Below are 21,016 nucleotides of genomic sequence, written 5' to 3'. Positions count from 1 at the left end.
GACACTAGACCTCACAGATTATTTTTTAGATAGGGTCTCTGTGTGTAGCCCAGGATGGCTTCAAATTCCTTTCTGTCATATGAGTCTTCTCTTTGCTGTGGGCATCATGCCTAGCTGTAATTAAACCTCAGAAGGCAGAAACAGCCCAAAGGACAATGGCAGTTTTCATTTTAACAAAAGATGGCCTTCTAATTTCCACATACAGTGCTGATTAAGAAACCAGAACTGTCCTCCTTTCCATCATCAAAACATAAAACATCACACACAAACATCTAAAAAAAAAGTTTAGAACTTTTTGTCTAGTTTTCTTTTGGAGACAAAGTCTCTGTAACCCAGGCTGGCCTTAAGCTCATGGCAACCCCGCTGCCTCAGATTCCCAAATGCTGGGGGGGATTATATCATGCCTGGCTTTGAAAATATTTTTTTTCTCACATCAGACAGGTAATGTGCCAACATCATAACAAGGTTTAATGGGTGGCATACATCACGCATGGGCCAGAATTCCCAACCATCATGCTTATGAACCCAAAAAAGGATCTGGAAATATTTTTTAAGGGAACAGGAAGGAACATGTCTAAGGTGTGCAGGTAAATGTTGTCTCAGGCAGTAAATATCATTTCCTCTTTGAAGATCACAGATGCACAGAATATACATGAAGACCAAACGCATTTAAAACAGGCACGGTCATTCAGGCCTGTAATTCTAGTCCTCAGGAGGCTGAAGCAGGAGCATTGCTATGAGTCTGAGGCTGGCCTGTGTGCTATACAATAAGTTCCTAGTCAACATGGGCTATACAGAAGAAGACTTGTATTTGAAATAAACAAGAATAAGAGATAATAGTCCCTTCCCTCACAGACACCGGATGACACTTTTGTTTTTTGAGTGCATCATGCCCAAGGCCTGCAGAAGGCTACACTGTAACAGGGCTGGATGACGGAGACTCAGGAGCATCAGATTCACGCTCCTACCTCACAGGTTTCATGAGTCTGAGTATAGCCCAAGATGGTTCTATGACTCATTGGTTAATCAAATTAATGACTGAACTGTGCTCTACATAGCCCATGGCAGCACTGATATTTTAGGGTCTACATACTCTGAACGTATCATTAGCAACTGGACTTCATCAACACTCCCACCCAATGGTTGGATCAGAATTTGAATCCATAGAGCCTGAAGCTTTCAATAGCTACACTCAGCCAACAATGGCTCCTTCTTTGCATTTACTTTGAGAGAATTAAAAATGGCCACAAATCCCATGCAAGTCTTCCCAGAAATGATAGTGTCTATTTCCCCACTCCTGGAATCTGGGCTAGTTTTATTTTTCAACTTATTTTTCAAGATTCATTTTAATTTGCATGCATGGAAGGTAGGTACATGTATGTACCTAGTACTCGAAGAGGTCAGAAGAGGATTTGGAGAATTTAGGGAAGGAACGTCTTTGGGGACCTGACAAAGAATTCTCTAAGGAGATGATGCCCAAAGGAGCTAAGGAGAGTAATTGTCCTGGGCAAAGAGGGAGAAATAACACTCTAGAAATAAGATACCATGTATGCAAACGTTGAATGAATGAGATAAGGTCTAGGGGCCATTGGAGTATTTGTATTCACTAATTATTATATGAGGCTGTGTGTCCATGTGTGTGGGGTCCGTGTGTGTGTGTGTGTGTGTGTGTGTGTGTGTGTGTGTGTGTGTGTGTGTGTGTGTGTGAGAGAGAGAGAGAGAGAGAGAGAGAGAGAGAGAGAGAGAGAGAGAGAGGGGGGGAGAGAGGGAGAGACTGAGAGAAAGAGACCTTAACTCATGGTCAAAAAACATTTGCTGAGGCAGGAGGACAAATGTGAGTTTTAGGTAGCCTGTGCCACAGAATAAGACCCTATCTTTAAAAAAAATGTCCTCTAGTACTTGGCCTTTTAATTGGGGGTGAGAAGAATCAAATAAGAAAACAGTTGAACTGTTCTTCACTCCCTCCCTGGTGGACAGAAGGAAGGGCAGCATTATTGGTGAAATTATTAAGGCCACTCCACATAGTTAAAAGGGAGGTTAATTTTGTGGGGTAACTTACAAATGAAGGGATAGGTTGTAGGGTCTGGCAAAGGTATGGCACAGTCCGGCGGTGTTCTCTGGAGAATTCTGCTTGGTCTACTTCCAGCGTCCAGGGTCCCAGAACCAAGAGAGAGCTCTCCTCTCGATCCTGGGTCTTCAGCTTCCTCCCTCAGCCCCGCCTTGTGGGCGTGATCATTACCGAAGCCTCAATGGGGGTTGGAACTTCCAGGCCAATACTGGGATGGCTACCCACTACACAGCATGGAGGGCAGAGAGGTACTTCTGCGGTGTTCAGTTTGGCTAAAGGGGAATTATGGGAGCTAGGGTTCAAAGCAAAGGGCATTGAGAGCTGAGCAGCAAGAAGAATGGAGTGCCCCACAGGCATCCTTTCCTCTTTTGTCAGTCAAGAAACACCAAAAGGCAAAAGACATCTAAGACTCATCTCAGGATGTTATGATATCTGAGTGTGGTGCTGTGAGCCTGTAATCCCTCTTAGGAAGTGGAGGATCGGGAGCTTGACACTGTCTCAAACCAAACACAAACACAAATTCAAGCCATGTGGTCCTTCTTAGTTGTTGGACTGTTCTGAGCATTTGATGAACCAACCTGCCTCCACTTCCCAGGTTCTGGGATTACAGGCATGTGCTACCGCCTCTGGTTCAAAGGAAGTCTATTCTAGATCAAAGAAACACACACACACACACACACACACACACACACACACACACACACACGAGATGAAGAATTCTAACACAGGATGGAGACTGCAGTGGCAAGCAGATCCCTAAATGAGCAGTACATCCCATGACATCAGAAGCCTTGGAACAATCCAGGCTAAGAAGGCATTTTGAGTTTCAAGGTTGTCACACCGATGCTTACAAAGGCAATCATGTCAGAGATGTGACTCGGTGTCTTCCATGGGTATGGGACAGACCTCTTTGCTTTCGCACCCAGAATATTTCAAATGAACTCCAGGAATCTGCCAGAGCACTCAGGCCTAGTGAGAGAGAAGAGGGTCAGGCAGTCGTGGACAGTGTCTCCTTGTCCATCTCCACCACCCATGGCACGGAGTTTTGTTTTTCACCTCAGGCCATAACTGAAACAGATTAAGCTGAAAATTGGTGATAAAGGCAGAAGTTAAGGAGATGTCAGTAGCCAGGGGATACCAAGCAAGGCCCTGTCTAAGAAAAAAAAATGAAAAAAGAAAGAAAGAAAAAAGAAAATTTAAATACTTTGTGACGATGGTTTGAAATGGTTGAATGCTTAAGAACCTTCTCGGACATTCTCGTTAGCAGGTCACATTCCCGGGGATGTTGCTCTCTTTTGAAGCTGGTGAAATCTAGACTTATTTAACAGCTTCAGGCTGTTTTTGGTGAAAATCTTCTTTGTTAATAAGGGATCTCACTATGTTGCCCAGGCTGGCTCAGTCACCAGCATTCAGGTGCGCCTTCTCTTGCCTCTGCGTGCTTTGTCTTCAGGACGGCAGACGCCATTCATTATTCCTGCCATCAGAGCACGGTGGAAACGATGTAGACATGTCCTAACTAGTCTACAAACTTCGGGAATGGCATCTTCCCATGTTGCTATTTTAATGGCTCTTCAACAACTTTCTGCAAACATGAAAACCAATGATCGAGGACTACGGACTGGGCTCCAGTAAGGCCACGCCACCCCAAAGGGAAACTATTTCCCTATTGTCATCTACATTGGCACAAGCACATGCATGTACACACTTGCGTGTGTGCGCGCACATGGTTTTTGAGACAGGCACTCACACTGTGGCCTTGAACTTGCAGCGCTGCTCCTGCCTTGGCCTCCCGAATGCTGGGATTATAGACCTGAGCCACCATACCCCTGCCGTGTTTTGTTTTTTAAAGACATGTTACCTGGTTCTTCCACATTCAAACACTGTATGAATGTCAAGGTGTGTGCGGACAGAGAAAAGATCGGTATGTCCCAACTATCCATTTGTCTGGCAGTCTTGTCATGTCATTGCTGGGTTGTTCTGGGACAGGGCACTAGTGGAGAAGTCTCGTGGCTCAGCAGTCTAACTCCTCCATGACTTCCATGACGATTGTCCTTGGGCCGGTCAGGATCAGGTTGCTCACGGTGCGGTAGTCGACATTCAGCACGTTGAGCCCGTTGACAGAGACGACAAACTGACAGACCTGGAGCAATGATGGAGAGAAAGAATGTCAGCTTGGGTTGCGGATGTAGCTCAGTTGATAATGAAACGCCTGCCCGAGATGCCCATAATCCCAGCACTTGAGGGCTGGAGGAAGTATGTTCAGAATGGTTATTTGGCTATATAAAAAGGCCAACCTGGGTTAAATGAGATCCTATCTCAGATACAGACAGACAGACACACACACACACACACACACACACACACACACACACACACACAGAGTTATACTTGTCCACTTTTTTCATAGACTTAGTGTGTGGCCCAAACATTATTCTTAAAATAGCCAAGCCCAACCAGGTAGCTATTTCTAAAAGGACACTCTTTTTCTACAGAGCAGGGGGACAGAAAAAGCACCTATTTTAGTATTTTACAAAAATTGGGCTTAAATCCTGACTCTGAATCTTCTTAGCTTATACTCATTATTTATATTTCTAAGCTTTATGTCCATCTATTGAATGGCTAGCCACCTCATGACTGTTGCCAGAATTGAGACAGAGTGCATGAGACTTCTATTATGGTGGGCCAACCTATGCGGATTCACAGTCTTGTAGTTGTGCTTCCGGCTGTAATTATTTGTATGGATTTGATGTGCATTGTTCTCCTCTTTTATACCTGTCACTTCTACATGATTGTTAGTAGCGCCTCCTTTCACTCACCAAAATGTCTGACTAATGAAAATCTCCATTTCCCATCCTTAGGAACATAGAAAAGCTACTGAAAATGAGTGTATCATACAGTTATAAGTACTACTCCTGTACTGGCTGGTCAGCCAGTCCAGACCAAAGTGGTTAGCACCAGGTTCAGTGAGAAATCCTGTCTCAGAAAATTATGTGGAGAATGATAGAGGAAGATAATTGATTTTGCCCTCCAGTCTCCTTATGCACATACACTAGTTAGAGTGTGCACACACATACATACAACAAAACAGAGAGAGAGAGAGAGAGAGAGAGAGAGAGAGAGAGAGAGAGAGAGAGAAAGAAACAGACTGACAGAGAGAGACAGAGACGGGCAGAGACATAAAGAAGAAAAAGAAGGATGCTCATGTTTTAAAGTGCCTACCATCCAAGCATGAGGACCAGAGTCTGGATCCCCAGGAACCCATGGGTTGTGGTTTGAATAAGAATGGCATCCACAGGCTCATATATTTGAATGCTTAGTCACCAAGGCGTGGCACTGTATAAAAGGATTAGAAGGATTAGGCAGTGTGGCCTTGTTGGTGTAGGTATGGCCTTATTGGAGGAAGTGTGTCACTGGGGGTGGGCTCTGAGGTTTCAAAAACCCCAAGCGAGGACCAGTGGTGTACTCTCTCTCAGCCTGTGAACCAGGACGTAGCTCTCAGCTACTGCTTCAGTACCATGTGTGCTGCCACGCTTCTTGTCATGATGACAATGGACTAACCCTCTGAAACTGTAAGCAAGCTCCCAACTAAATGCTTTCTTTTCTAAGAGTTGCTGTGGTCACGGTGTCTCTTCACAGCAATAGAGCAGTGACTAAGACATCATGTACATGCCAGAAGTGTGTGGCAGCTCACCTATAACCCCAGCCTATGGAAGGCAGAAACAGCTGAGCTGTATCAGTGAGTTCTAGGTTGCCTCAATGAGTAGGATAAAAAGTGATTGAAGTTGACTCCTGATATCAATCAACCTTGGGTCTTCTGAGGCCTGTGCAAGAATACACAGACAGACAGACAGACAGACAGACAGACAGACACACACACACACACACACACACACACACACACACACAAACACATGAGGGGAAAAAAAAGGAGGAAGGCAAAAGTCAGTCAGTGGGAGAAAGGGAAAGGAGAGAGGGAGAAACAGACCAGATGCAGAACCTTCGATTGGGATGATTTGGCTCTCACCATCCCAAGCCTGTAAGTGCACTGCTTGGACAGTTAACATGCATGCCTGTGAGAAATATTAATTCAGCACTGGAAATTCAACTAAAGAATTTGGGAAATACCAAAACCTTTGGGAACCCACCATTTCCTTTTTTATTGATTGCTGGCAAAGTAAGGTCAATATAAACTTAAACTTAAAATCAAGTCCCAAAATATTTATACCTATTGCCTCTGTAGACCCAAGTTGGAAAACATCAGAATCACAGCTTTATTTCTGATGTTTAGAAAAAAGTTATAGTGCTAGTGAAGTAAAAAACTTGGTAACCAGAGCTAGGGCAAGCAGGCGAAGAGAGAACTTCCTTCTTCAATATCCTTTACATATATAGCTGACACCAAAAATTGCTACCCTGCTTAAAGTTGGATCTTATTCTTAAAAAAAAAAAAGTTATAGGATTTGGAATCCTAAAATAGAGATTTATGGCCTATGTCCCTTTGATGAGGGTCTTAATTAAAATAGGTCACTTCTCTTCTCTCTCATGTGCTTCATGATATAAATATGCCTCATTTGGAGCTAGGGATGTAGCTCAGTTGGGAGAACACTTGCCTCACATGCACGGAGTCAGTCCTAGACTTGAATCCCAGGACCTTATAGACTTATCATGGTAATATGCACATTTAACCAGCACTTGGGAGTAGAGGCTGGAGGATTGGGTCAGAAGGTAAAGATTAACCTTGGCTGGTTGGAGGCCAGCCTGGGCTACATGAGACTCTGCTTCAAAACAGAAATGAAAATAAATAAGCATTACTCATTTGTAAAATTGACAGGTAAAAAACATATATCCACACAAGTTCAAACTACACAATGAATTTAAAGCATTCTGGAAGACATCATGCAAACACTGGGTTTACTAATTCCTCTCTCTTTAAAAATGGCCATTTCCGGGTTGGGGATTTAACATAGTGGTAGAGTGCTTGCCTAGCAAGCTCAAGGCCCTGGGTTCTTCGGTCCTCAGCTCGGGGGGGGGGGGGGGGGGAGAGGGGGCGGCGGAGAGGAGGCCATTTCCTAGCCTTTGATGTGGTGGTGCATGCCTTTAATCCCAGTACTCAGGAGGCAGAGGCAGGTAGATCTCTGTGACTTCAATGTCAGCCTGGTCTACAGAGTGAGTTCCAGGACAGGCAGCACTACACAGAGAAACCCTGTCTCAGAAAAAGAAAAGAGGGGGGGGACAGGTGGGGGGATCGTTTCCTTTATGACTACATGAGTAGAAAGTGTAATGTGGTAAGCAGAATCATATTTCTTCAGTAAACATGAACCCTGACATATTCACTGCTTAACCTTTGTTACTGGGGTATCTTACATGTAATCACCATTTCTCCTTTCCTATTCCCAAAGGTGGTCATCAAGAATTCAGGGCACATCTAGAGTGTAATCAGCAGTTTTCAACCACAGTCAAGGTCATAGTGATAAGTGAGGTCACATTGCCTGAACACAACTCACCCAGAACGGAGCCAGTAGCACTTGCGGGGATATGTTAGCACTGATCTAATTAGATGGTTGCCTTTGCTTTCCTCTGCCAAAGAATGAGAGGAATGCCACCCTCTCCCACCCAGGGCGCTGGACTTCAGATCTGTGTTCTTTTCTCCAAAAGACTGCCTTTGTGTTGCTACATGGGAAGACAGGAACTGCCAGCTAACCCTCCACAGGCTCCCAGATAATTTCTGGCTCTGAATCACACCAAGGTCATATTAGTCATTCAGTCTTCACCAGAGTTATGCCCTGACGTCCCATACTGTCTTAACTAGCCAACACGTGAATGTTAGGAACTTCACATAGAAATCTAAGTAAATTCATGTTTCTCAGGGACAATGCAGGAATCCCATCACACCAGGACTTGGCAAGTGACCTCTCATATACCACAGCCCTTAATTTAAAGCGTATTTATTTATTTGTATGTGTGTATACATGTGTGTGCCAGCATGAGTTTATGTGTGTAGGTGCCCAAGGAGTCCTGAAGACGGATCCCTTAGATCTGGAGTTACAGGCAGATCCCCCAGAGCTGGAGTTACAGGCAGTTGTGAGCTTGTTGTGTATGCCTGGAACCAAGGCTGGGTCCTCTGCAAGAGCAACAAGTGCTCTTAACGACAGAGAATGGTTGAGGCTTCCTAGCCAGCCAGTTGAGAGAGAGAGAGAGAGAGAGAGAGAGAGAGAGAGAGAGAGAGAGAGAGAGATCTAGTGAGCTCCAGATCCTGTCTCAAGGAATAAAGTGGAAAATGACAAACAGACTCCCGGTGTTTTCTTCTGTTGTCTGATTACATATCTATGTCAATTCTATGCGTCATGCATGCCTAAGTGTCATGCGTTGCCCACCCCCAATCATAATTCTCCCATTTTCCCAGTTCTTAGCAAAGGAATCCTTTCTCGCCAATAACATAACTGAGATGTTATTTCAAACCTTTTCCTAGAATAAAGAAAAAACAATGCCTTCAAAACCTTACCCATGCTTATATCCAACACAGTATTTTTAGAGTCCGGCTGTCGGAAAGACGTCATCTCTCCCTAAGTGGCCTCAATCGCTGCTGTGGTTACAGCAGTTTCTACGTCCTGCTGCTCACTAAAATGTTCCAGATTATTTAGCTCCACAGGTCCCACCTTGTACTCATGAGGTAACTCACAGCGATGGGCTTTCAGCTAGCATCTTTGGTATACCATGCTTTGCAAATCAGCATACATTACATGTAATAGCAGGAAGCACCCAACCTAGGGGAAATTACTTCTCCTCTATGCTAAAAAGCACAGGTGCACAAACACAGAGAATATATGACGGCCTCCAGACAGGCCATTTTAGGAACATAATTTCTCCCTGCTGGGCTAGAGGCTTAGATGCCCACCTACTGAGAGTAAAATGGCCATGCTTTCTCTTTACCTTTAAGTATTTTTTTATACACACCTGTTTGCAAAGATCATATTGCAACTGTCCCATCTCCTTAGTACATTGTACGTTATTTGTGTATGAGTGTGTGTGTGTGTGTGTGTGTCTGTGTGTCTGTTTGTGTATGCACATGTATAGAAAGAAGCCAGATGTTGATGTCAAGTGTCTTCCTCAGTCACCCTCCACCTTATTGTTTTTGAGCCAGGTCCCCTCACTAAATCTGGAGCTCACTGATTCAGCTAGATTCGATAGGTAGCAAGCTGAGGGAGCCCCCTGTCTACACTTGTCCAGAACTGGGGTGGCAGGCACACTACTAATGCCTGGCTTTTATGTGGGTGCTGGAGATCCTAACTTAAGCATTTTATCAACTGAGCCATTTCCCTGTCCCTTCCTCTCTTATTTTGAGTTAGGGTGTCATGTAACCCAGGATTTTAACTCACTGTTTTTTAGAACTCACTATTGAGCTAAGGCTGGCCCTGAATTGCTGATCCTCCTGTCTCTACCTAGGATTGAACCCAGGACTTCACAAATGCTAGGCAAGCACTGTGCCAACTGAGATTAACCCCCATTTCCTCAGTTCTAAGAAAAGGGACCCGATCTCATCACCCACAAAGACAAGTGCTCTTACTCTCCAAATGAAAAGGCAGAAGACATTCTCATTAACGAAGACGCAGAACAATACCTTCCTGTGACACATGGAGCTGAGTTAACAGGCTTAGGGGAGAGGTCCTGAGCAACAGCACTGGTCCCTAAGAGTTAACAGGATGAAGGAGGCAGCACCAAGCACATTTCAGGGCATGACCAAGTTGCGGCGAACACCCAGGCAGAACTCCAGCCTTCCTTCCGATGTAAAGCCAAATTACCTAAATCATCCTGCTTCTCTCATCCCTCCCCCTGCATCAGGCCTGCCATAACTACCAGACAGATGGAGTGCCCGTGGGATTGTTCAGCTACACACTCTCACATAGGGCCGGAGCCTACCACAGTCACTCGGCTGTCTGACCTGAAGTGGGGGTGAGGTTGGGGAGGAGCATAGCACCTCCAGTGCACCAGGGTCTTCTCAGCGCCTGGACGTTGGCAGTCACACCACACACTCAAGAGTGTGGCATTCAAGAAAACAACGTCCCGAGGATAAGAAAGATGTGACAGATGTGAAAGAGTCTGAGGCTGGAGAGATGGCACAGCTGTTACGAGTACTGGCTGCTCTTCAAGAGGCTCTGGGTTCAGTTCTCGGGACCCACATGGGAATTCACAGCTGCTGTTGGTTGTTTCTGATCCTTTCTGTTTTGATTCTTTTGGGAGTCCGCCACCCAGCTCCCAAATAAACCACACATGGAGATGTGCTATTTCTTACAAATGCCCGGCCTTAGCTTGGCTCATTGCTAACCAGCTTTTCTTAACTCTAACCATCCCATCTACCTTTTGCTTCTGGGCTTCTTCCTTTTCTTCCGTCTGTATATCTTACTTTCTCTCTCACTCACCGGCTGGCGGGGTGGCTGGCCCCTTCTTTTCTTGCTCCTAGATCTCTTGCTCTTTCTTCTTCTCCCAGATCTCTTCTTCTATTTATTCTCTCTGCCTGCCAGCCCCACCTATCCTTTCTCTGGCCTGGCTATTGGCCGTTCAGCTCTTTATTAGACAATCAGGTGTTTTAGACAGGCACAGTGACACAGCTTCACAGAGTTAAACAAATGCAACATAAAAGAATGCAACACATCTTTGCATCACTAAACAAATATTTCAGAGCATAAGCAAATATAACACACCTTAAAATAATATTCTACGGGGTTGGGGATTTAGCTCAGTGGTAGAGCACTTACCCAGCAAGCACAAGGCCCTGGGTTCGATCCTCAGCTCTGAAAAAAAAAAAATCCTACAACATACAACTATCTATAACTCCAGTTCCAGAGGATCTGATACACTTTGCTGGCCTCCGCTGATGCTGTGTGTATGTATATATATATGGTGTGTAGGTATATACAGCTGTACATGTAGCAAAACACCTATATACTTAAAATAAAAAAAACACAACCTCAAGAGAGTCTTGTATCAATTAATAAAGTGGGGAAGCCTACTTAAATAACACAGAAGGCACTAAATAAATAAGACAGTAGAAAATGCTTAAGTAGAATGCTCTGAAGCAGTTAGACATCATCCTGACCAAGTGCCCATTAAAAGTGGAACCAGCCTGGGATGATAGCTCAGCTGGTAAAATACTTTGCAAGCATGTGGACCTGAGCTGGACCCTGAGGGGCACGGTGGCACTTGCAATCTCAGTCCCAAGGATGTGGAGACAGAAGCGTCCCTGGGACTTGCTTGTCAGTTATTTTAGCCTGACTGGTGAGTTTCAGGCCAGTGGGAGACCCTTCTCAGACTGAGGTGGAGTGTGCTCCCGAGGAGGACCATCTGAGGTTGTCCTCTGGCCTCCACATGCACATACATGCAGACATGAGCACCCATGAGTGCCCATGTGCAAGTGTGTGCACATGTACACACACACACACACACACACACACACACACACACACACATTTTAAAAAGAGATAAAGTGTGTGGGCATGGTGATGGTGGTGGTTTGAAAGAAAATGGTAACCATGGGGAGTGGCACTATTGGGAGGTGTGTCTTTGTTGGAGTAGGTGTGGCCTTGTGGGAGGAAGTATGTCTTTGTGGAGGCGGGCTTTGAGGTCTCCTTTTGCTCAGGCTGTGCTTAGTGTGACACACAGACTCCTGCTGCCTGTGGATCAAGATATAGAATTCTTGGTTCCTTCTCCAGCACCATGTCTGCCTATACATCACTATGTCCCACCATGATGATAAAGCACTAAACCTCTGAAACTGTAAGTTAGCCCTAATTAAATGTTTTCCTTTATAAAAGTTGCCATGGTCATGGTGTCTCTTCACAGCAATAGAAACTCTAACTAGGACAGTGACACACATCAATAATTCCAGCACTTGGGAGGCTGAGGCAGGAGGAGTGCTGTGAGTTTAAGGCCAGCCTGGCTACAACAGAAAGGCCGTGTTCCCCAAACCAACCAACCAAACCACCAACACCTCAATGCCAAAAGCAAAAATGTGCAACCTTTTCCTAGAAACCCAATAGCCTGTCGTCTCCTAAGTATGTCTCATGCCAGAAAGTGCGCGAATTAGGAGATCAATTATATATCAGCAGGACTAGCTCTGCATCCCATCCATATGGCTGAGTTATTCATGTTTACTGCTCTGCATTGCTTAAGTGAAAAGCATATTCAAAATATATAAAGGTCACTCTCAAACTGCAGTGTACACACAAGGCACTTTTGGTGATATTGAATAATCCTTCTGTAGACTGTTTTTGGTTTTTTGTTTTTGTTTTTGGAGCAGAGGATCGAACCCAGGGCCTTGCGCTTGCTAGGCAACTGCTCTACCACTGAGCTAAATCCCCAGCCTCTACACTGTGAATATGTATTGCTCTCATTGTTTATTAAATGGCTGACAGGCTGGTAGCTGGGCAGGAAGTTAAGCAGGAAAGCCAAACCAAGGATGATGGGAAGAGGGAGGTCATAGTTGGGAGAGACACCAGCCAGCCGCCAAGCAAGCAGAACATATATAAAAAAAAAAATGAGGCAACAAGCCATGAGCCACATGGCAAAGCATAAACAGAAATATGAGTTAATTTACATGTAAGAGTTAGTAACAAGCCTGAGCTATTGGCTGAGCATTTATAATCCATATTCAGCCTTCAGCCTCTGAGTGGTTATTTGGGGAGCTTTTGAAAGTGTATAATCTCACATCTTACTTAAGGCCTACCAGGCTGCAGGGGAGAGAGCCCCAGGATCCAAACTGTCAGTGACACTAGGCTGCAGTAATATGAATGAGGTGACAATGAATGGCTCCTTGACTGTAGAATTATAAGGCATATAATTACCCTTGGTGACAATGTGTATAGGGTTTGGCCAGCAAGTTCCCCAAATTGCATCATTTGCCTAAGTGATTAATGGCATGATCTCATTTCTACTGTTAACCAGCATTAGCAACTCTATTCACTCTCTTTTGGGTGTTGTTGCCATCTCTGTCTCATGACAAAAAAAGGACAGGAGAAGATTAAGTATGCCATCTGTCTTTTGAAGGTGGGTGAAAAATGTGGGATTAGGCAATCCTCACAACATAGATGTTAACATGTTCAACAGTCACTGTTAGGAAATGAGTACCCTAAGGAGTTTATCTCTGAGAGTTCCCATTGCCCCCTTCCTTCCTCCTCCTCCAATATGGGCTTCCTCAAAGGCAAAACTAAGTATAGGGACCAGGGAGCTAATACCTAGTTTGTTGTATGATATTTTGTTTGTGTTCTGAGAAGCAAAGCTTGCCTGGACACCAGGGGGTGGAGCTAGCCACTAACTAGTAGCCATAGAAGCAGGAAGATGAGGAGTTCAAGGCCACCCTGGGTTACACGAGATTGACTCAGTCTAAAAGAGAAACAGAGCAGTTGGTGGTGGATCACACCTTTATCCCAGTATTGGGAGGTGGAGACAGGAATATAAGGCAGGTGGAGAAAGGATCTGGTCCATCGAGTCTGAGGATGCATAGATGTAAGAAGTGGCTGGCTGCTCTGCGTCTCTGATCTTCCAGCTTTCACCTTCAATATCTGACTCCAGGTTTTTATTGTCAAGACTAAATAGGATTGCATTTCACTAGTCTCAGATCTGTACCCCTGAAGCTAAATGTTACCTAAAGCTTAATTTTTCAAAACAAAACTAACAAACTCCCAACCCCCTGTTTCTTTAAGGACTTTAAAGTATTCTTCACTCTAAAATCCTTTTGTTTAGTTTTCTTTCTTTCTTTCTTTCTTTTTTTTTTTTTTTTTTTTTAAGCTGGGAATCGAACCCAGGGCCTTGCCCTTGCTAGGCAAGCGCTCTACCACTGAGCTAAATCCCCCACCCTCTTTTGTTTTTCAAGGCAGGGTTTTAACTGTGTATCCCTGGATGTCTGTCCTGGAACTCGCTCTGTAGACCAGGCTGGCCTTGAACTCACAGAGATCACCTGCCCTGCCTCCTGAGTGCTAGGATTAAGGGTGAGCACCACCACCACCTGGTTTCTTGTTTAGTTTTCATTCTTCAGACATTGTCTTGCTCTGTAGAGCTGGCTGGACAGAAATTTGCTACACAGACCTGGCTGGCTTCATACATGCAGCACTCAGGAGTCTCTGGCTGATGAGCTCTGGAATTAGTTTGCACTGCCATGTCCAGCCTTTTCCTCTAGAATCCTCCATGGAAAAAAGAAATCCAGCTCTACTTAGTGATCAACAACACATTTACCAGTAACAATGTCTCCAGCCTCTTGATCACTCACAGGCCAAGAAGCAGGCCAGGCATGTGCTTTTATTAAATTTGTAAAAGAAATGCTATTCTTCTTAGGAATGTAAACTGAACTTCAGAACAATATAAATAAATGAAAGAATACAAGAGGCTCTCTCATGCATTAATGTGTTGTAGGCTTTTATACGTTAAAAAAAAAGTTTAACCAAAAGGTCATAGTATAGAGCTAGAACCCAGTAAGGCAGTGCAGTCATTATAGAAAAACATCTGTAAAAGAACTTATAGGCCAGAAACTGATCCACACACAGTCATCTGCCATGATTAAGGTGGCAAAGTAGACAAAAAGATGAGTCAATCCATCAGGAAGACATAACAGCCAATATCCTATGTATCTAACCAAAAATGCCCCATAGCAAAAGCCAAGGATCAAGATGCAGTGGGTACCGCAACAATGCTAGTTGAGACTGGCTTTCAATAACAGATGGGGTAGCAGGCAGAAGAGCAGTCTATACACACATGACGTACATGCAGCACTTCTCACCAGGACCCCTCCTCCTCTCAGCTATGTGCCTAGTACTGTTGTTATAGCAACCAGTTACCCAGCTGTGGCAGTTCACGTTGTAATAACTGCAGATACACACAAACAATTTATATACTCTATATAGATCATACGATTGTTTTAATGTCCACCTTTGCACTTAGCTGAAAATTATTTTTCTTTCTCCCCTCCCACCTCTGTGTGTGTGTGTGTGTGTGAGAGAGAGAGAGAGAGAGAGAGAGAGAGAGAGAGAGAGAGAGAGAGACAGAGACAGACAGAGAAAGACAAAGAGAGAGTGAGTGAGTCTGGGGATTACCTTAAATTTCTGAGCCTCTGAGCTCCACCTTCTAAGTGTGGGATTGAAGAAGTGAGCCACCATACTTGGTTTCCATTAGTGAAACTTTAAAGTAACAGAGCAGGCCTTTGAGATGACTCAATTGGTAAAGGCGCATGTGTGTGTACATGCACACACATGCACACACATACACACACACACACATACACACACACACACACACACTTTTTATTTAAAACTAAGCAGAACATCCATGAAGGAATCATGTTCCTGTCCATGAGGTGTTCACGTGAACAAAGTTGCTTCAGAATGGAGACTGCAGAATTTTACTCAAAAACAGGTCTTCCGCCACAAAGTCCTAGACATAAGGACACCATCAATTTGCCAGTGAGTCACAATCCAGAGTACACTAGTGGACTGTGATTTGTTTACACGGAATATCATATTGAAGGACCCTGCTTAGCAGTTCCCTGTGCTGCGGTTTTGAACAAGCTGTGTTTGTTTGGGTGGAATACACAAGATAAGACATTTCACAGCTGTGTGTTCGGCCCCATCAATCTTCCTGCCAGCACACAACTGGCCAGAGAGAATGGTGTGGGAGGCGGCTGATGGCCAGTTCTTTCACAAACACAGGCTTCCCACTCCAGAGAACCAGCCTTCCTAAGCTTTGTGCATTTAAACGTACTATATGCCCCCGTGTGTCCCCCAAAGAACAGATTACATACACGACTGAAGGAAAGTCAAGTGTGTGTAAGAGCGGCCATCTTTCACAATAAAACAGGAGCAGCACCCCAAAGCAGCACAAACCCCTTTGCTTGCTTCAAACTGAGGAGTTTGAAGAGCCTGCTGAATTTACACAGAAACTGCCCCCTTGCCCCGCCATCACTACGCTTTATAGTTAAGTTCTCTCCTGGTTCACTCGCCTCAGTGGGTCAGGCACAAGAGGTTTGTGGAACACTCAAAAGAGAGGAGGGGTCTCGTGGAACCTAGCCTCTGTCCATCAAACTTGGGATTCTCAAAGTTAAAGCAAAAACTTGCTGGAGATTCTCTACAGAGGTGTGTAGCAGGAGGAGGACTTGGACACGCTGATGGTTCCTGTGACTGTCCCATAGGTGGCTGGCTTGCTCATGACTGCTAGGAGCATATCCAAGGTCAGCTTACATTAAGGGACAACCGATCTCTCAGTCTGAGATGTGTTTAACCCAAAGGCATAAAAGTATTCAGTGAAGCCGGGTGGTGGTGGCATGCGCCTTTAATCCCAGCACTCAGGAGGCAGAGGCAGGCAGATCTCTGTGAGTTCAAGGCCAGCCTGGGCTACCAAGTGAGTTCCAGGAGAGGTGCAAAGCTACACAGGGAAACCCTGTCTCAAACAAACAAACAAACAAACAAACAAACAAACAAACAGTATTCAGTGGCTGAACAGTGAGTGTTACAACCACAGGATTCCACGGTCTACTGCTGAAAAGAGGGGAGCCTATCATGGGGGAGCCAGTTTTCACTCTTACACTCCTGGGCCTCCAGACAAACTGGCTAACTCTATGGATACAAAAAGTTGCTCAGAACTTCCCATGATTGGGCCTGTGTTATAGCTCAGTGGGTAGAAACACTTGTCAACTCTAATCCTGGGTACCCACACTAAGGAAAGAAGCAACTCCCAGAAGTTGCCCCTGACATCTACACACATGCTCTAGCAAGAAAGTATGGGTGTGACCACAAACACACACACACACCAAACAAACAAACAAACCGTCCTACATTTTTGTGTGGAAATGTGGCAGAGGGACCAAGAAATATATTCTCAACACACACACACATTGACCCGCACAAGGTCAGTCTTCCTCTCTAATTTCTTTCTCATAAAAATCTTTTATACAATTATGTGTTTGGTCTAAAAAAAATCATGTATTTATTAACTGATTAAGACCCAGTACTTATACTTTTTTCCTTGATTATGGTAAAAATGCAAAATTAACATAACAAAATTTAAAAGATCAATTATTAAAGATAATAATTAAAGATGCAGAATATTAAGGTTTCTCATCAGACCACTATACAATAGCTTTATTTTTCATAAATACAAAGTATTTCCGTATATTATTTCATTCACAATGTGTAAGCTGCAGTGTGTTGGTGACACTATCTGATCTCTAAGGGTGAGTTCCATTTTTTTATTCTTTATTGCCTGTACCTTATCCAACATGATGGTATTCCAATATGGACCAAGAGCAAGCCTATATTAGGAGGTGTGTATGGGGAGTGGGGGTATGCACAGTGTAGACACACAGTAATGCCACAATCCACCTGGTGATTGCAGCAATAGAATTTTATGAAAATCTCTTATATTCAAAGAGACCGAAACTTTTGCCAGACTTCACAGCCAAGTTAAAAATACACTTTGAGGTCACTTGAGACTTAAAACTGCTGTCCTTCTGCATACCCATCCTGTTTGTTTGGCCTGCCTTAAAGAGAACAATGAAACAACCAACCTCACCTGCCTTGGGCTTCCCCTGCAATGGCCTTGTACATCTTAAGCTAATGAATAGCTTTAATCCTAAATTACGTACTTTATAGGCCCCTGACCCAGAGAAAACAATGCACGAGTGTACATATGTTGCTATGATAATAATTTGCTGACAACAGCCAACGAAAGTCAAAAGTGATATTATAAAATGGATACCTGCCATAAATGCTGGAGAGAGCATATGCATATATTCCTTGATGGTGATATTTTCACAGTTACATTTGCTTTTTGAGTGCTTCTGGGTCAGCTGGAGCCAATAAAGGGTTCTTCCCTAGAAAACCCTGCTAATGATAGCTATAAAGTAACCCTCATTCTTTCCCCATGGGATGCTTTCCTGTGCTGTTCACTAGAGAGCAAAGACCTCGCTAGGCACAAGACAAACATCAGGCAGGCGTAAGGCACAAGAAACAGATTACAGACAAGTCAGAAATGATAAGCTGCAGATGGATGATACAGGGAGAGAAGGGGAGAATTCACACTTGGACTCACCCTCGGTCAAACTCATCCAAAAGGAAATCTCTGATTTCATTCCTTCATGGGACACAGATGCATTTTGGTGCCTAGTGTGAGGAATCTCTAATGCATTTAACCTATGTAGGGGATGGTCTTTTTGTTTGTGTCTTTAAATGTTAATTTCTAAAAAAAAATTCACATTTATTATTTTTGCGTGTGTGAGTATGTGTGTGCCATTGCACAGATATGGAGGTCAGAGGTTCCTCCTTCCACCATACGGGGCCTGGAGATTAAACTCAGGTCAGTAGGCTTAGAGGCAAGCATCTTTACCTACTGAACCATCATGCTGAACCTGTTCCTGACTTTTTGAGACAAGATCTAATATAATCCAGGCTGAGTCAGAATTTGCTATTTAGTGAATGACCTTCACCTCTTCAAATCTCAATCCTCCTATTCTCAGGCACTGGGAATATGGACTTGCAGCACTACCTGCAGTCAGTTCTAGTTGGAAATGATGTGGTAGGCAAATAATATTATTACAAACAGTAATGGCCTTGTGACAACCTGAGGTTTTTGTTTTTTGTTTTTTTTGGGGGTGTGGTAAGGATCTATGTTGGAGGGTATTAATAACTTGACTCCTAGGAGGCAGCCCTCTGGGCACACCTGGGAGGGACTATATGGACCAAGGTTAGCCTCTGAGAATGTCTTTGAGGGATTAGCTTGATTGGGTTTATTGAAGTAAGAAGATCCACCCACTGAGGGTGGCACCATTCCCTAAGAAGGGGGCTCTGAACTTTGCCAGAGTGGAGAAAAGGAACTGAGCACCAGAATGCTTGCATTAATTCATTGCTTTTTTTCCTCTTGACTATGGATATAATGTGACTAACTAGTTCAGGTTCCTGGTGCCTTGACTTCCAGGAAATGCCTTACTTCCATGATGGACTGTAATCTGGAACCGTGAGCTACAATACAGCCTTTCGCCCTTAAGCGGCTTTGGACAGGGTATTTTATCATACCAACAGAAGAAAAACTAGGACAACATGCTAATGCATTCTCTGCTGGACATTTCCAGGGAAGAGAACCTGGCCACTAACTGCTGCTCCAAAATCCTTTTCACATTCCTGATGAATAAGTTGTGAGGCAGAGAATGAGGGTGTCACTGAGGCTACTTGGGACTATCTCTGTCAAAGAACTTATGCTGATGGGTCAAAGGATGTTCCAGGGCTGGGGTGGAACTCAGTTGAGTGATTTTGTGGTAATACTTTGTTTGTGCTGAAAAGTGGTGATATTTTATTTGTGCTTTAATAAATTTTGCCTGGAGATCAGAGGAAATAGCAAGCCGTTTTAAGTAAACAAGCAGCAGGCAGGAACTCTGTGTTCAAGGCCACACTAGGGAACAGAGTCAAGCATGGTGACACATGCCTTTAATCCCAGTACCAACCATAGAGACCTGGAGGTCTGTACAGATAGACAGAAAGTGACAGAGCTGTGTAGGAAGAGGAAGTGAGGTAGCTGGGCTAAGATAGCCAATGAGAGGGCAGAAGAGCAAGGCAATAAAGGTGTGGGTAGACAGGAAGTCACTCGCATTTGGAAGCTGCAGAGCTGATGAATGAGGTAAGGTTGGCTGGTGGCTTTTCCTATTTCCCTGATCTAAGGCTTGCACCTCTATATTTGGCTCTGTGTTTTTTATTTAATAAGACAGTTTAGAAATTCATCTACATGGTTGCTTAGCATGCAAAAAGCCATAAACTGTATGCTCAGAACCACACAGACTGGATGTGGTGGTACATCCTGTAATCCCAGCACTTACGAGGAGGATCAAAAACCCAAGATCATGATGAGCTAGAGGTCAGTCTGGGATTAGAAGGCCTTGTTATTAACAAACAAGCAAAGCCAGCCAGGAGGTGATGGTGCACACTTTCCCAGCCCTGGAGAGGCAGAGGTAGGTGAATCTCTGAGGACAAGGCCAGCATGGTCTATAGAGCGAGTTCCAGGATGGCCAGCACTACACAGAGAAACTCTGTCTAGAAAAACAAAAACAAGAGTCCCAGTACTGAGCTTGCTTCAGACTGGAAGTAAAGCATTTTCTAGCACTTAGATAGCAGACATGGGCCAGTATGTCACCTGGGTCCTTCTGTCTTTAGTAACTTCACATCCAAGTCACAGAACTGTATGGAGCTCGTAGTGACTGAGAGTCCTCCAGACCTTCATTATTAGAGCACATCTGACCTCTGATGGAGTGGCTAACCTGTTTTTCCAGATGGAGACTCTGAAGACCAGAAAGGTTTCAACATATCTGAAGGACCCTAGATTATGAAGGATGCTCATGGATCTGAAGCCAGATAGACCCTAGACTAGTTTGTCTTCTAGTTCCTGCTGCTCAGTTATACAACAGAGTCTGTGACTCAATTCTTTCATCCCCAACAATAAAATACAGCTAAAATCCAGCCCCTAGGTTGTGACAAAAATTAGGAGACATAATACATATCAGGCAACTCTCACAGTGCCTAGCACAATGCCAACAAAAACTGTCTCCTTTCCTTCCATCCCACAGAACATACCAGATACAGAGCTCCATCCTTTGCTCTTTCTCCAGGACAGCCCCCATGCCTTCAATGTTTCTGCTAGAGCAAAACCGCTGGACTGTTAGCCAGGACCAAAGTGTCTTCATGCAAGAGAGTGATTCATTTGTAGGCTAACCCTGGAAAACAGACTTCACTATGGATTAGCCAGGACCAAACTGTCTTCATGCAAGAGAGTGATTAATTTGTAGGCTAACCCTGGAAAACAGACTTCATTATGGATATTCAAAAAGGCTTCCAGGAAACTGTCCCAGACAGCCCATTTCTATTTGGCATTTTTCCTTCTGTCTTTTATGAAGTGACTGAAATGAACCACACTGGATCCACAGCCAGGGGT

The 21,016-nt window shown here is 44.2% G+C and overlaps 1 protein-coding gene and 1 non-coding gene across 2 annotated transcripts in view; both read right to left on the bottom strand.

Annotated features, from left to right (window-relative positions):
- Positions 1-431: 431 nt before the first annotated feature.
- On the bottom strand, positions 432-537 carry LOC118597533. The gene has a single exon (XR_004946838.1). It is a non-coding gene; the product is annotated as a small nucleolar RNA U13 (small nucleolar RNA).
- Positions 538-3,878: 3,341 nt separating this feature from the next.
- The window catches only part of Deptor (DEP domain containing MTOR interacting protein), a 155,261-nt gene continuing 138,123 nt past the window's right edge, over positions 3,879-21,016 (bottom strand). The window contains exon 9 of the mRNA XM_036208305.1: positions 3,879-4,208. Within this exon, the coding sequence (XP_036064198.1) occupies positions 4,080-4,208 (129 nt within the window). The 3' untranslated portion in view covers positions 3,879-4,079. The remainder of the gene's footprint in view (positions 4,209-21,016) is intronic.

The sequence above is a fragment of the Onychomys torridus genome, chromosome 16 (assembly GCF_903995425.1).
Source record: "Onychomys torridus chromosome 16, mOncTor1.1, whole genome shotgun sequence".
Taxonomy (NCBI): Eukaryota; Metazoa; Chordata; class Mammalia; order Rodentia; family Cricetidae; genus Onychomys; species Onychomys torridus.
The sequence above is the reverse complement of the archived record's forward strand: the minus strand, read 5'-3'. Positions and strand labels throughout refer to the sequence as shown.